Below are 14,878 nucleotides of genomic sequence, written 5' to 3' on the forward strand. Positions count from 1 at the left end.
ATTTATGCTATGGAAATTCTTAGGTACAGTTGGATGAATGATTTAATGTTAATGAGTTTATTTTTAACTTCAAGTGTAAATGGTCATCATTTTGGAGTATTCCACACTGGAGCTTATCCTTCGCGGAGGCAAAAGCTGTCTTGAACATCTTCGGATCCTAGAACCTACTGGCATATAGTAAATACTCAATAAATGAGAAATTGTTGATGTCACAGCAGCAAATTACTAAGTGGCACTTTAAAGTCCTGTAAGAACTGGCTAACATACTTTTTAAGTTCCTTTATTTGGAAATTTTAACACATTTTTAGTTCCTTTATTTGGAACTTATTTTATTAACTTGTTTTATTTGTAACATATTTTATTAAGGTCACAAATAGCACTACTTATCCCTGAAGTAAACTTTTTCATTATACATAGAAGTCCCTCTAATCCTAAAATTTTCCACCTAGGTCCAACATTCCCCCTAGTTCCTGTGGGGTATTTCCAGTGTCATGTTAGAAATGTGAAAGAAAGGAAGACCATGAGGGAAGGGTGCACAGGAGACCACCGACAGGACGCAGCTGTGTGACCCAGGCAGGAAATGTTCATGGACAGGTGGTGCTATGGACCTCCTTGCAGGAGGAGAAAGCTCTTTGCTCGCTCAGCATCCATCTAATCCACAGACATGGAGCAGCGTGGTGTCACTGATAAGATACAAGAGCATACTCCCAAATCCAAACACTAGAAGACCTGAAGTTCAGCAAGCTCACTGTGTGAAGAAAATTTTCCAAATTATTTAAGAACTCCCTATTCTCCATCTTCTACATTTCTCCATAGCACTCACAATGACATTGATTGATTCACTGTAAGACACTGCTACTGAACTCTCCTGAAGATGAGTGTGAGCCTCAGGACGTAGGACTACTGTGGACTTTTCTCAAATAGGATGGGTCTCCTGGAGGGAGGAGGCAGTATCCTATGCTGCTCCTAAACTCCCTGGATGACGGAGTATCATGTTAGCATAGAAAAGCAGCTAGATAGCTGGGTCAAATGGTGGTTCCATTTGATCTAGCTTCCCACTCCCTGGTCTATACCCAAAGTATTTAAAATCAGCATACTATAGTAATGCAGCCACATCAATGTTCATAGCAGCTCAATTCACAATAGCTAAACTGTTGGAGCAACCTAGATGCCCTTCAATAGATGAATGATTAAAGAAACTGTGATATATATACACAAAGGAATATTACTCTGCATTAAAAGAGAATAAAATTATGGCATTTGCAGGTAAATGGATGGAGTTGGAGAATATCATGCTAAGCGAAGTAAGCCAATCCCAAAAAACCAAAGGCCCAATGTTCTCTCTGATAAGCGGATGCTGATCCATAATGGGGGCGGGGCATGGGAAAAATGGAGGAACTTTGATGGGGCAAAGGGGAGGAAGGGGTGCAGAGGGGGAGTGGGGGTAGGAAAGATGGTAGAATGAGACGGACACCATTACCCTAGGTACATGTATGACTGTACATATAGTGCGACACTACACTGTGTACAAGCAGAGAAATGAAAAGTTATGCTGCAATTGTGTACAATGAATCAAAATCCATTCTGCTGTCATATATACCTAATGAAAATTAATTAATTGATTATTTTAAAAAAAAAAAAAAAGAAAAGCAGCTTGAACACATCAGGACATTCAAATAAACCCATCTGCGGAGTAGCAGAGACCTTGACAATGTGATGCAAATGAACTAAAACCTTTTAAAACAAGAGCCTCACTCTGGCATGAGAACGTAATACTAAGTTTAAGGAAACAGGAGTATGTCCCTCACAAGTAGGTTCCCCAAGTTCATATCACTTACAATTCATCACCTTGCTCTTTCCCGTAGCTTTCTTTTCCATAGACTTCATTTTGATTTTTGCTTGCCAGAATAATGGACACCACCAAGGCAGGTAAACCTGTTACAAAAAGACAGGACACGCACAGCTCTTCAGAAGTATCTGGAACTTTTTTTTTTAAGATGGACAATCGCAAGGAAGTAGCAGAGCCCCGCCTCCCCCAACCACAGCACACAAACTTCTTATAAGGGGCAACTTGGTTAGAACCAACCACAAAGTCTTTTTTGGAGTGGAACATGAAACTCATTTGGCAACAATTAAAGTTCTGTTTGCTTAGCTGAACTTACTAGAGGTCCCAAACCTGATTCTATCGAATGCAGCATGAGCCAATGTGGTTTTCATTAGGCCATCAGAGTTCAGGCAGATACAACAATGGCAGCTAATTCCCCCCTTTTTGGATAAAGTCTTTAGAAAAATTAGTGTGGGGGGAACAACAGGGATATAAAATCTTTACAGTCTTCTCTTTTCTCTCTAGAGAATCAATACAATATTCATGTATGTATTTACAGGGGAAATGTATGCCAGCCCAATTCCCTGAACAAAGGTTTTACTGCCTCCTAAGGGGGTGCTGAACATCTTGGGAATGTCTCATGCTTCTATATTATCATTTGAAAATGATTTTTGAGAAAGTTCTAAAGGTTAGGCCCAATAATACAACCCAGACAAAGAAAGAAGCCAGAGGAGATAATTCCAAAGAGACTAACACAACCACTCTATGTCTGATGGAGTTATAGGCAAAAATTCTGTAAGTCTCCTAGCTGCACACAAAAAACTCACATTCTTCCTCTGGTTTCCACAATATGGGCATGTGTTTAGGGATGAGTACAGTGAGGAGTCGCAGCTGGCCTTTATATCAGGAGGTATAATGGAAATGTGCCGCGGTTGGCCAGCTGCTGCTTCAGACTTGGGTGGGCTGGCTCTGAGCTCAGGAAATGAGTTGGTGGTGAGTCAGGAGCTAAGGCTTCTCCTTTACTCCTGAATTTAGTGAGTACTGTAGAAGAAGTTTTTTTTTTTTTTTTTGGTACCGGGTATTAAACCCATGAAACCAGGGGGCTTAACCACTGAGCCACATCACCAGCCACCCCCCACCCCTTTTTTTTTGTATTTAGTTTAGAAACAGAGTCTCGCTGAATTGCTTAGGTCCTCACCAGATTGCTGAGGCTAGCCTTGAACTCACAATCCTCCTGCCTCAGCCTCTGAGCTGCTGGGATTACAGGCATGTGCCACTGTGCCCAGCTTGTGGAAGGGTTTTTAAAGATAGTTTGGAGGATTCCTTCCTTTGGATATGTATCTCTAATCCACATAACTCACAATGCTGGAGTTTCTCTCAACAGTATTGTTCTTTAGAAATACAGATTTTTCTTATGAGAATTGGGCAATTTTCATGATAGAAAGAACAAAGTCAAAAAATTTTAGGAGGCTTACCCCAGCCTATGATGCAGAATTTTAGAATATACCGGCGAATATAAGTGTTGAATACTTTCACTAAAGCAATGTACATGTGAATGGCTTCCAGCCCCATCCAGGTAAAGGTTGCCAGAAGGAAGAAGTGGAGGAGAGCAGCCACTGCAACACAGAGTCCCTTCATGCCGAAGGAGGTGACCCAGCCATCCAGGAGGAAGGTCAGGTTCAGGAACAGCAGGGCTGTGCTCAGGTTCATCAGGATCTTGGAGGGATAATCCCTTCGCAGTTTTCTAAAAAAGGGAGAAAAAAACACACACAAGAACACATATTGTAAATAATTTTTAAATTTTTAATTTTATTTAGCACTGTAGTTTTACATAATTGTGGGGTTCATTCTAACATATTCATAAATGCAAATATAACATAATTTGCTCCATTTCAACACCAGTTCCTACTGGCTACTCTTCCCTCCTCCCCCTCCTGACCCCTCACCTCTATTCTGTTGATTTTCCTTCTATTAATTTATTATTTTTTGAGCGTGGGGGTAACTTCATATCTTCTGCAACTGTGTAATAGTTGAGAAAGCCATCTTTATGACATGGTTCCACTATGCAGAGGGCTAAAGATATTTATGAGTATTTGGCAGCCTATAAAAACTTTTTGAATAGTAATTTTATTACAAAACTGTTTCCAATTGTTCACAAAATTCCCAACTGGTTTTCAGATATCTTTTTTTAATCCAGGAAAAATTCTAGTACAAGAATGATATTTTTATTAAAAAACTAATGCCCCTAAATTTTTTGAAGTTTCTTAATTTTTAATGAATTAAAGATCCTCCTTTTTTAAAAAAAAAATTCCTGTTTCAGGACTGAGGCAAATACCTTCATCTTTTAAAAATATTTTCATCTGTACAATGAAGAAAGTACCAAGTACTTTTTACACTTTGTATTTACTTAAATGTCAATCATCTTTAACATATGTGAAACCATCTTATAAATAGAAGTATGGTAATTACAAATAAGATTCATAGCTGGAAAATTCATGTTGTGTGATAGGAGAAACCTGAACTTGAAAACTGAACCACCCGACATGAATCACAGAGTATATAATTGTTTTCAAGAGCCAAAGCAATTTTCTCTTTCATATTTGGAACAGTTAGCACTGGGCTTGGCAGACAGATAAATACTTACTCAAAAGCAACATATGTCAGCAGGGTTGCCGCTGAAAAGATGGAAGATACTCCACAGCCGATGTAGGTGATGAACGTGAGGACCTTCGTGTTTCTTGCGTCGATCTGTGAGGCGCTTCTTGGAAGGTCCTGCACAAGACATGGGAAGCAGCTGTTAAGAATTGTTCCAGAGTGGTGCTCTGTGCCACTAAAAGTTCACTGCTAACATCATACAGAATCTCAGGGGATAAAACAACAATGGACGTCAATGTTAAGATTGCCATCTATTGCACTCTTGTGGGTCACTATGTGAAAGAAAATTACTGACCAAAGCAGGTGCACATTGTATTTTTATCATTACTTTCTTACCCAAGCTCCTTGAATTCCAGCTTAAGGTGAAGAATAAAACTACAGGTCCCCCAACTGAAACTGGAGAGGAGGTAGCTGCCATGCATAATGTTATTAGACCCATTTATAATATTTACAGGACTGGGGCATGAGTACAAATGGAGGCCACGGGAGCCCATGTGGCCAGACCCTCCTACCCTTAGATTCCTTGCTGGGTTGGAGGTGCTGAGCCAGGAGACAGCCAGAAGCTGGTGGTGGCTACGAGGGTGTGGCTCTAAGGATGGTGTTGAGGCTTTTAATTGTGGTCAGTTTAAAGCTTGGTGTGCAGAAGTTGTGGTGGTTTATTTATTTTTCATAAATGAGAAGCCACTAAGAGGTTTTGGGTCAAAGCATTTTGATCCCTATAGACCTGAAAGGATGCAATTTACAGTGTTCGGGTTGTAGTGGAGTGAACATATTCTTTCAGATTAGCACACTTTCCAGCATGTTACTATGAAGCATTAATTTCAATATACTTAGGCAGACCTGCAAAGTCTAAACCTGGTAGTAAAATCTTCTTTTCTCCTTAAATAGGGGAATGAAATAGGGATAAATCTTAAGATCAACTACTCAATCCTGGTTGGAGGAGAAAGTAACTTCTATCATGCAAATGTTCAAAAATTCAGCATTCTTAGAGAAGGGATTTATTAAACTGGAAGTTTAAACTTCTAGATCTTATAACAAAAATTTTTCCTCCTCTATGTTATTTTTCTTTAATATTCAGCAAGTGTCAAAAAATCTGCTCCTGGGCTAGGGTTGGAGCTCAGTTGTAGAATGCTTGCCAAGCATGCAATGAGGCACAGGGTTTGATCCTCAGAACCACATTAAACAAACAAACAAATGAACAAACAAACAAATAAATAAAGGCATCATGTCCATAATACCTTTTTTAAAATTTTCTTTCACTAAAAATATTTTTTTTTAAAAAAGACAGAAATCTGCTCCTCACATAGGCATTGAGCTACTGGTATTTCTATATGTGTACATGTGTGCAAAATGAAAAAAAAGGAGAGTGAATTCCAGGTATGACTGATGCAGTAAGGAACAGGTATATTTCCTTTATGCACAAAGTGATGGAAATCAGCAGAAGCAGGTGCTGGAAGTCAGAGGGGCCCTTTCTAATCTTATTGATTCAAGAATTCCTCAAAACACTGGGGCACATGGGATTCCCATGGTACCTTGTAGGAAGTTCTAAGTCAGTGCCACTTGACTTTGGACAGGCTACTTCACCACAGTTCAGTCACTGCAGGACAGCATAGGCCAGAGAACTGAATCACAGTCTTGAGGGACCTCCATGTGATATGTTACTACCTCTTAAAAACAACAACAACAACAAAAAAAAAAAAAAAAAAAAAAAAAAAAAACTCTGTTGCCATCTAGATAAGGCAATTGACTGGCAAACCTCAATTAAACCAAAATTTAAAATAAAAATTAAGGCTTTTTACTGATCCCCATTTACACGCAATTCTCATGCTGTTTGGAACTTTTGGAGAATGGAAATATTTATCCCTCTGAACCAGTCAACATGAAAATACACTAATGTTCAAAATATGAAAGTCAGTTTTACTACAGATAAATGTAGTAGAGGACATTGAATCCCTCGCACATTTGTAGATTGGAAGATATGATTCTGGGTGAATGTGTCATGGGAAAAATTTAGATTCAGAAAAATCTATGCAAATGAATAAAGAGTTTGTAAATTAAGAAAGACTCTTAGCAAAATCTTGGTGGTCTGGAAAAGCTGAAAGGATATGAACACATGGCCAGAAAGGATGAATTTTGGCAAGATTTTCTTAAAGCAATTTATAATCCTATAAAAACAGTCAAGGTATAAAATGGAAAGATAATGCTAAAGATGCATATTTCCATATATATAAAAAAATTAACTGTTTAATCAGATGGCAACAGAAAAAATAATGTACAATCATGTAGAGTGTTTTTACTCCAAACACAATTTAAATAATATATGAAGGAACTGACCACTTAAAATAATGTGTAGCCAAAATCTGATTGCATATGAACTATCTCTTAATATTCTCTTTTGTTACTATTATCTATTTACCTAATATTAGACTTAACAGATGCAATTATGTGTTGTCTCTCTCTCTCTCTCTCTCTCACACACACACACACACACACACACACACACACACGGTTAAAATATTTAAATGAATTAAGTTAAAGCTCCTATACCTGAATGAATAATTGTTGAAAATAAGTATTTTCTGAAAACTTCCTCTTTTCACTTTTAAAGAAAAAAGAATATGGAAAGAAATATAATTTTCTTTCTAGATTGCTTAGGGAAAATAATTTTATAGTTTAATTATTCATTTTCATGCTCTGGCAGTAAAGAAAAAATATTTGTATTTTGAGAACATTAAAAAGTTACTTTCTGTGACTTACCACCACCTTTTTCAATGATTTGCTCTCATCCCTGAGAGCACTAATGTCCTGGGTTGTCAGGAAAATTACAATTTGCAGAATTGCCATGTGACATCGGCCATTTGCATAGGCCAAGTATATTCATGAGCCAAATGCTACATCCCACAGTTTCTCACCACTTCCTCCCTGTCCCCACAGGAAGAAGTGCCTAAGATTTAAAGGAGGGGGATAAACACAACCTCATGTCTGTGATTTCAACTGGAAAAGCTTTTTGACTCAGCTTGCACTACTCCCATCTCCTATTTAAAAACAAATGTGGTTGGTTCCTTTACAGAAACCATACAGAAACAATGGCTGTGATAATCTGGATGGCAGTCTGGATTCCAGAAGTGTGTGCAAAAACACTAGTGTACCAGATAAAAGGGAAAATGCAAGTCTATGGATAAACACAAATAAGTCCTTGGACATGGGGTGAAAATTTGTGGGATTAAAAAAACAAAGATGTGCTCTAATTTTTGTTTAAAATTGTTGAGCAGGCTGGCCAACAAGATAAAAAAGAAAAAAAAAAAAAGAGCCATGGGAAAAAAGGAAGGAAGAAAAGAAGAAAAGAATGATACAAGGCCTGAGAGCCAGAGAAACACCACGCCCATCATCACTAAGGTCTCTTCTGAGGTGCTGCCATCTCCAGGAGGAATATTCCCTGGCACAGAGCCTGGTACAGAATGACAGACTGAGTCATAACATAAGAAAAATTTTGATCAAACAATTCACAGTTCTCTTCCAACATCTTCTTCTTTAACTTTGCCTCCCTCTTATTCCTGTCTCCTGTTTCCAAGACTCTATTTCTCTCTTAACAGAGATTTTCTTATTTCTGGGATTATCTGTCATCACTGTCAATACTGTAAAAAACACGTAGAGTTCTATAATTACTTTCTTATATTTTTAATATATGTTCTCTATTAATTAGATTTTTCTTTAAGAATTAAGATTTAGGGTATAGACGGGCATGATCAGGAAAAAAAATTCTTCAAACACAAAATCTAAAAAGAAAAGTTTAAAAAAAGAAAGAAGTATGCCTTCTGAAATTACATGATGTCAAAATGAGCTTAGAAACCCCCCTCACCATCAGGACTCCGAAGTGTGTGAAGTGGTTACACAGGCAGATGGTCTCGCTTGCATCTGAATCGTTGTGCGCAATGCACCCTGACGTGTTCCATCCTCCAAGACTTTCTGTGGGAGGAATCAATAAAGAGAGTGAGAGCAACAGCATCTTCTCCATAAGGAATGGGATGACTTTCAGAAAATCTGCCTCAGCCTCATCTGGTCTGTCTTACTGAGTTTATCTGTGCAATGAATGCCATTCATAAAGTTACCAATATGTAAAATAATCCTGGATCCTGGACTCACAGGAGGCTAGTGCTGAGCAGGCAGTTAGAGACAATCTAGATAGTGAATCTGTGGAACCTGTGTTTCACTGTGTTCTACTGGAGTGTTTGGGGGTTCTGCAAATGTTTGAGTTTAATTGTAACATAATTGAAAAAAAGTTTCTATAAAGAATGCTCCTTTTCAAATGTGCTACATGCTCATGAACTTTCTGGAGACCAATACTGCTCCATAGGATGGGTCTGTATTTTTGTGAAGCCCTAAGAACAAAGGAAGTCTGCTTTCTTAGAATATGTGATTATGAGCACAGCAGTCAAGCATGGTGATGACTTAACTACGCGTGGTTTGAGTGTATCCTTTCTGACTTTAATAGTATAATATAGAGTATGAACAACTCCTATGATCAAAATATGAGATCCATTTATTTGAACAGCATGTAAAGATATAAGGTAATATTTAACAAATGTATATGATGAAATCAGGGTCTCCAAACTGTGCAACCAAACCACAAAACTGTCCAGCTATATCAAGGATTGTCCAAAATAAAAAAGAGGTTTGACCACACTTTGGGGCACTCTCTGTCTTTCTCTCTCACTCTAAAAATGAATATTACTGGCATTTAACAAAGTATCCAGCATGTTGCTGGAACAGATTTGGCCACGATAATTCCAGTGGGGGACCCTGATGGAAGGGGACATGGAAGGTACAGACACATGAAGTTCATCACTTATGGCTGGAGGCAAATCCCCTCAAGGAGATTTCCACAGCTGCAGCCTAATGATGTGCTTATTGCTTTACTTTGACATCCTCTATTTGTTTGCGGTGTTGTAGAGGCTGCTCATTTCTTTCCTGTAATCCACGTCCACTATCACCATCCCTATCTTTATCTTCCTTGGTGTTTTCTCCACCCACCCTAACTTGAAATAGAAGCTGGGTTTCTAATCATATGACTTGTGCATATCAAGTAATATCTTCCTATGTATCCTAGAAGAATAACGTCAAGTGTGTGCCTACATTCAACTAACAGTCACAACAAAAGTCTATACCGTATTTGACAAATGACTGAAATCAAAGAGTTGTTTCATTAAAAAAAAAAAAGTCAAGTATGCCCATTTCTTCTTGTAGTGTCTAAAAAGTCACATAAATTAAAATTGACTTAGTGATATAAACTGAAATCTGCAGTTCAGTTGCTCTTACACTTACATTGTGACTCATTGTGGTTTGGAGTGGAATTAAAGGAAATGGAGGTGTCTAATGGTGTTTAAAATTCGTTGTTATCTATATTAACACAACCAGTATTTTAACACTTACTGTTTTTGTTCAAATCCCAGAAGGCACAGATGGGACGATGCACTTCCTATATCAACACAAGAATAAACATGTGAAATTGTGTTTAAAATAACTTAAAAAGCACATGATTGAAATGTGGCAAAGAAGAAAATGCTACAGGGTTCACAAAGAAATAGATCAGCATGAGACACGCCAATACAACCTGAAAACCTGAGGTGATCTATAGAGGATATTCTCTCAGAATGGAGATCCCAAGGGAAAATCAGCTATAACCTTAGAAACCTTATGAGGAATCAAATCACCCATTTTTTTCCTGCAGGTTACTACATGTCCCATCATTAAATACTGAATACATCCACTACCATTCCTAATATTTAGCAAAGCTCTTTATACTATAATTTCACATTCTTCAAAATTCTTCTTTGTGTCTGGATATATACAGAAACAAACTGAAAGAAGCAACTCAGAGAGATATTTATACATCTGTGTTCTTCACAATAACCAAAAAATAGAAGCAACTCAAATGTCCACTGATGGACAAATGGATACACAAATTCTGATATATACATATAATGGAATATGATCTGACCCTAAAAAGAAAAAGAAATTCTGATGACAGATGCTGCTTTATGTCTTGAAGACATTCTGCTAAGTGAAATAATCAATTTATTGTCCCAAAGGACAAATACTGTACGATTCCACTTTTTGAGGTACCTAGAAGAGTCAAATTAATAGTGATCTAGAGTTGAGCAGCGGTTACCAGAGGTTCTTGGAAGGTGAGAATAGGGAGGTAGTGTTTAATGGGAATGGAGTTTCAGTCAAAGAAGATGGAAAACTTGTAGAGACGGATGGTACAATGTGAATACACTTAATGCTACTGAACCGCACATTTAAAAATGATAAAATGGTAAATTTTGTCAAGTACATTCCACCACAGTTTTTTAAAAATCCTCCTTTATAGAGAAAGGGGCTGATAAACAAAGAGGCCACAAGGTCTCTTTGGAGAAGGTCTTCAAGGATCCTCTCCAAGGATTCTGCAATGACTTAACTCCAATTGTTAGCCCTTATCTGTCTGCTCTCTTCCTGCCAGACAAATGGCAGGATCATCACTGGGGCCCCCTAGAAAAGTGGGAAAACCTGTTTCCAGGGCACTGAGGACAGTTCAATAAGGCAAGAGAAGTAACATTTGCCAAGATTTCAAGCAACTGCTAACTCCTTAAAGAATAAATCTTCCCTTCTGTTGCTCCTTGACATTCCCAACTGCAGTTACTTTTTACTTTAAAAATATAGAGACACAACCAAAACCTCCTATGGTAGAATGGTGCAAGATATTAGATCCAACTTATTTGAAATGATGTGTGTCATTTTTTAAGAACAGTTATCTTTTTCTTCACTCCCATGCTTTCTGGTTCATGAGTCCTAGGTAAGACTAATTCCCACACTATGCCCCAAGCTGATGATACTCACGGTGACCGCAGAGCACTGCCTGACTGGTGGCCTCCCTTCTGGAACACTGATTCTTGCCCTCATAAAAAGTGCCAGTTACTTACTAACATGTAAAAGGAAAAGGCCCACAATTCTCTGAAATAGTTTGCACTGCTCAATCACAACTGGTAGCATTTTCTTACCTGAGTTCTTGTATGTTTGATTTTAATTTGAACGGGGTCCTTTAGATCCTGGATAGTAATGTTTCCAATACTGCATGCCATCACATAACTCACTAAGGTTTTTCTTTGGGGTCCCACATCCTTTGGAAAAAAAAATTGCGTGCCTGAGTCAGAAGTACACACTTTTATTTTGCTTCTGTGCTCCAAAATAAGCAAACTGTCAGCAATTTTTACACTTAAGATCTTCGACTCTAGAGCATCCTGTTTATAACATAAAATTGCTGGCTTTCCTGAAGGAGCTGTGCTACTTCCCTTATCACAATAAATATATTGAGGGGGCATTATGAGCCAGTATAATAAGGTAGTATTCATAAAACTCCATTCGTGATCGGGGTAACTGATGTCAGCCAGTTCATATCTGGAACAATGCAAACCCATAAATAATATAAACTCATGAACAAGTGTGAAACAATTAGTTCATTTCCCTACTCTAGAAAACAGATGAAGTTTTTTTTTTTTTCCTTTAGAGAAGTATGAAGGAAATTTGGTGTGAAAAATAAAAAGCAATTCATCTTTTACATCTATGCCAAGAGCCTGGCCTGTTTACTAACCTATACCTAAATGTAGTTCCACTGGATGCAAGTCCCATGCAGAACTTTCACCTTCTTCTGTGCTGTCTACATGTCAGCACCTGCAGACTTCACTGCAGTGGAACCTGTCCTGCAAAATGACTCAGACCAACAGGCTGTCTCTCCAGCAAGTTCTGTTTTATTTTCCTCCCTTGTGTTTCCTGTCAAATCTCCTAAATTTCTCTCCATACAACAGCTTATAAATCAGCTGTTTTGGAATAGCTTTAAAATGTCCTAAATTCCAAGCAAAATTCAGCATCCAAAATAGAGGTTTTTATTAATTTTATATGGTTATCACTATCAAAATGCTGGCTATTGGTTGGTGATACCAGACTTCTACTTAAAATGGATCTATACCTATATATTTGCCTATTATTCTAGGATAGATATAATATACATATATGTATGTATCTTGTCTATTATGCTTATATGTATGTATGTATGTATGTACATATGGATATACTTATATCTTGCCTATTATGTTAGTACTATGCTGTTAATTTATTTTTAAAAACCAAAAATACATTTCCTAATAACAACTTTGATAAGGAGATGCCAAATGACAAGGAAAAATGAGAAGACTCAAAAGAGTGACAGATCCTTCTCACTCTAAGAACTCTCCTAAACTACTCCCATGAACCAGACCCCTGACCTTCTTCTATCACTTTTTTTTTTTTTTTTTTTTTTTTGGTAAAGGGGATTGAAACCAGGAGTGCTACTTAACCAATGAGCCATGTCAAAAGCCTTTTTAAAAATACTTTATTTAGAGACAGGGTCTCACTGAATTGATTAGGACCTTGCTAAGTTGCTGAGGGGCTTTGAACTCGTGACCTGCCTGCCTCAGCCTCTCAAGCCACTAGGATTACAGGCATTCACCACTGTGCCTTAGCATCACTCACATTTTGTGATGTCTCCTGCGTACTTTAATATTGTTTTTAAGGTGATATCACTATAATCCTCAAATTACAATAATTTTAATAAATACAGTTGTATGCATCTATAGTTATAGGAGCCTCAGGGTAAATCATGTTTTTAATAAGTGATATTTATATGAATTTCAAAAGTTTTATATACCTTGTACCTAAAAGGTTCACAGGTAAAATTTTAAATTTTTGAAGCGATTTTCTATCAATGCTTCCATGGCATTTTTTTAAATCTGTAATCTACTTGGCCATTCCTCTCTGTGTGATGCATAGAATGGATTTATTAAAAACAATTCTCCTGCCCTTGAGACATGATTTTCTCTTATACAGACCACACTGTTGGAATACTGTGGTATCTTGAATGTAACAGGTTTTAAGAAAAGCAGTGAAACTGCTGTATATGGGCTGTACTCTTAAAGGCAATCAGAGGTCACCAGCGTTTGCTGGCAGTGGACCTTCTAGTATCTAGAACTAAAGCCAATAAAAATGATAATATGTGCTCAGCACAATGCCACCCTACTCTGCGGATGTGTGAAAGCCAAAGGTCTCTTGAAATACTAATGGGGAAACTGATTAAAGCCAAGAATGCTGCTCATTATATAAACAGTGCTTCCTGCTGAATTGAAAAAAAAGTCCTTTCCTTTGGTGTGCAATTTCTTTAATTCTGAAGGCCTACAGGACTGAGGAATGTAAAATATTTAACAAAGGGAATAATAAATAGTAGCTTCTTTAGTAACTCAATTTTTAATTCCATTATGCAACTTTTAGCCTATTTTTTTATTAATTTTAAAAACTGGAATAAACTTATCCTATTAATAAGCACATTATTTTCTAAAATAAATTTTTAAACAATTGTATTAAAACCTTTTGTTTATAAAAACATTTTTTTATTTTGAAAATAAAATAGATTAATTTTTCTAATACCTTCTGATGTATTTGGAAGAAATATGAACTTTAATTTTTATTTTTTAACAAAGAAACTTCAGTTGCCATTGAAAAATAATTATTTAATTAATGCTTACCTGGAAAAGTCCAGTTTTGTTGAAGAAAGTAAACTGTGCTCTTCTAACTAATACAGAATCTTCTTGACTTAAGTTTTCAAGTAAGTTTGGAGGCAAAATGACAGAAGCCAGTGGATCCACTTGTTCACTCTCAAAATCCATCTGTCACACACACATATTGGTGGAGTGAACACAAGGACATAGTAAGGATACTTCACTCCACCCACTGACTAAGGAGAGAGAACAACTGCAAACACCTAGTTAGCTAGAGCTGGGGCTCCCTGGACCTCTATGGCAGCCTCTGCAGCTCCTGGATAAACCCCCACAGGCGATCCAGAGTCTAAATCAAGGTTTACAACGCCAGACAAAGAAGAAAACACATTGACTCTGACTAAGGAAACCTGAAATCTACAAACTGGTCAATATTGACCTGTATGAGGATTGGATCTAGCCTATCAGATTCTGAGTTGTTTTTAAAACACTTAGTGAAAGAGACTGAAGTTAACTTGTTGGAGTACAGAAACTGAATTATCTCTGTCAAGAGGCCACAGCTGAAATTTTCCGAACACTCTCAGATATCATTTGTACTGAAACCATAGCTCAAGCTACAGAGTGTTTTCTGAGTTTTCACTCAGTGTGAAGAAAAAAAAAAAAAAAAGTTCTCCTTGAACCCTGGGCTCCAGACATTTTTCTATTTTTAGTGTAGTCTATTTCTATAGCTAAACAACTATCATGCTCCATGTAGACATTTCGCCAGGTAAAGAACTAGGCTGCATTTATTCTGTTTGTTCTTCTGGCAAGCGTTTTGGGGCACATAGGAACCACTTGA

At 37.4% G+C, this 14,878-nt stretch overlaps 1 protein-coding gene across 3 annotated transcripts in view; it reads right to left on the reverse strand.

The window, feature by feature from the left end:
* Nucleotides 1-14,878, reverse strand: part of Adgrg6 (adhesion G protein-coupled receptor G6) — a 135,703-nt gene that overhangs the window by 22,050 nt on the left and 98,775 nt on the right. For all 3 annotated transcript variants that reach the window (XM_071612983.1, XM_027938445.2, XM_071612985.1), the window contains 7 exons: nt 14,071-14,211; nt 11,518-11,637; nt 9,911-9,956; nt 8,340-8,446; nt 4,470-4,597; nt 3,301-3,569; nt 1,839-1,935 (listed from right to left, as the gene is read on the reverse strand). In XM_071612983.1, coding sequence (XP_071469084.1) covers nt 1,839-1,935; nt 3,301-3,569; nt 4,470-4,597; nt 8,340-8,446; nt 9,911-9,956; nt 11,518-11,637; nt 14,071-14,211 — 908 coding nt within the window. The remainder of the gene's footprint in view (nt 1-1,838; nt 1,936-3,300; nt 3,570-4,469; nt 4,598-8,339; nt 8,447-9,910; nt 9,957-11,517; nt 11,638-14,070; nt 14,212-14,878) is intronic.

Source organism: Marmota flaviventris, chromosome 6, assembly GCF_047511675.1.
Source record: "Marmota flaviventris isolate mMarFla1 chromosome 6, mMarFla1.hap1, whole genome shotgun sequence".
In the NCBI taxonomy this organism is placed as follows: domain Eukaryota; kingdom Metazoa; phylum Chordata; class Mammalia; order Rodentia; family Sciuridae; genus Marmota; species Marmota flaviventris.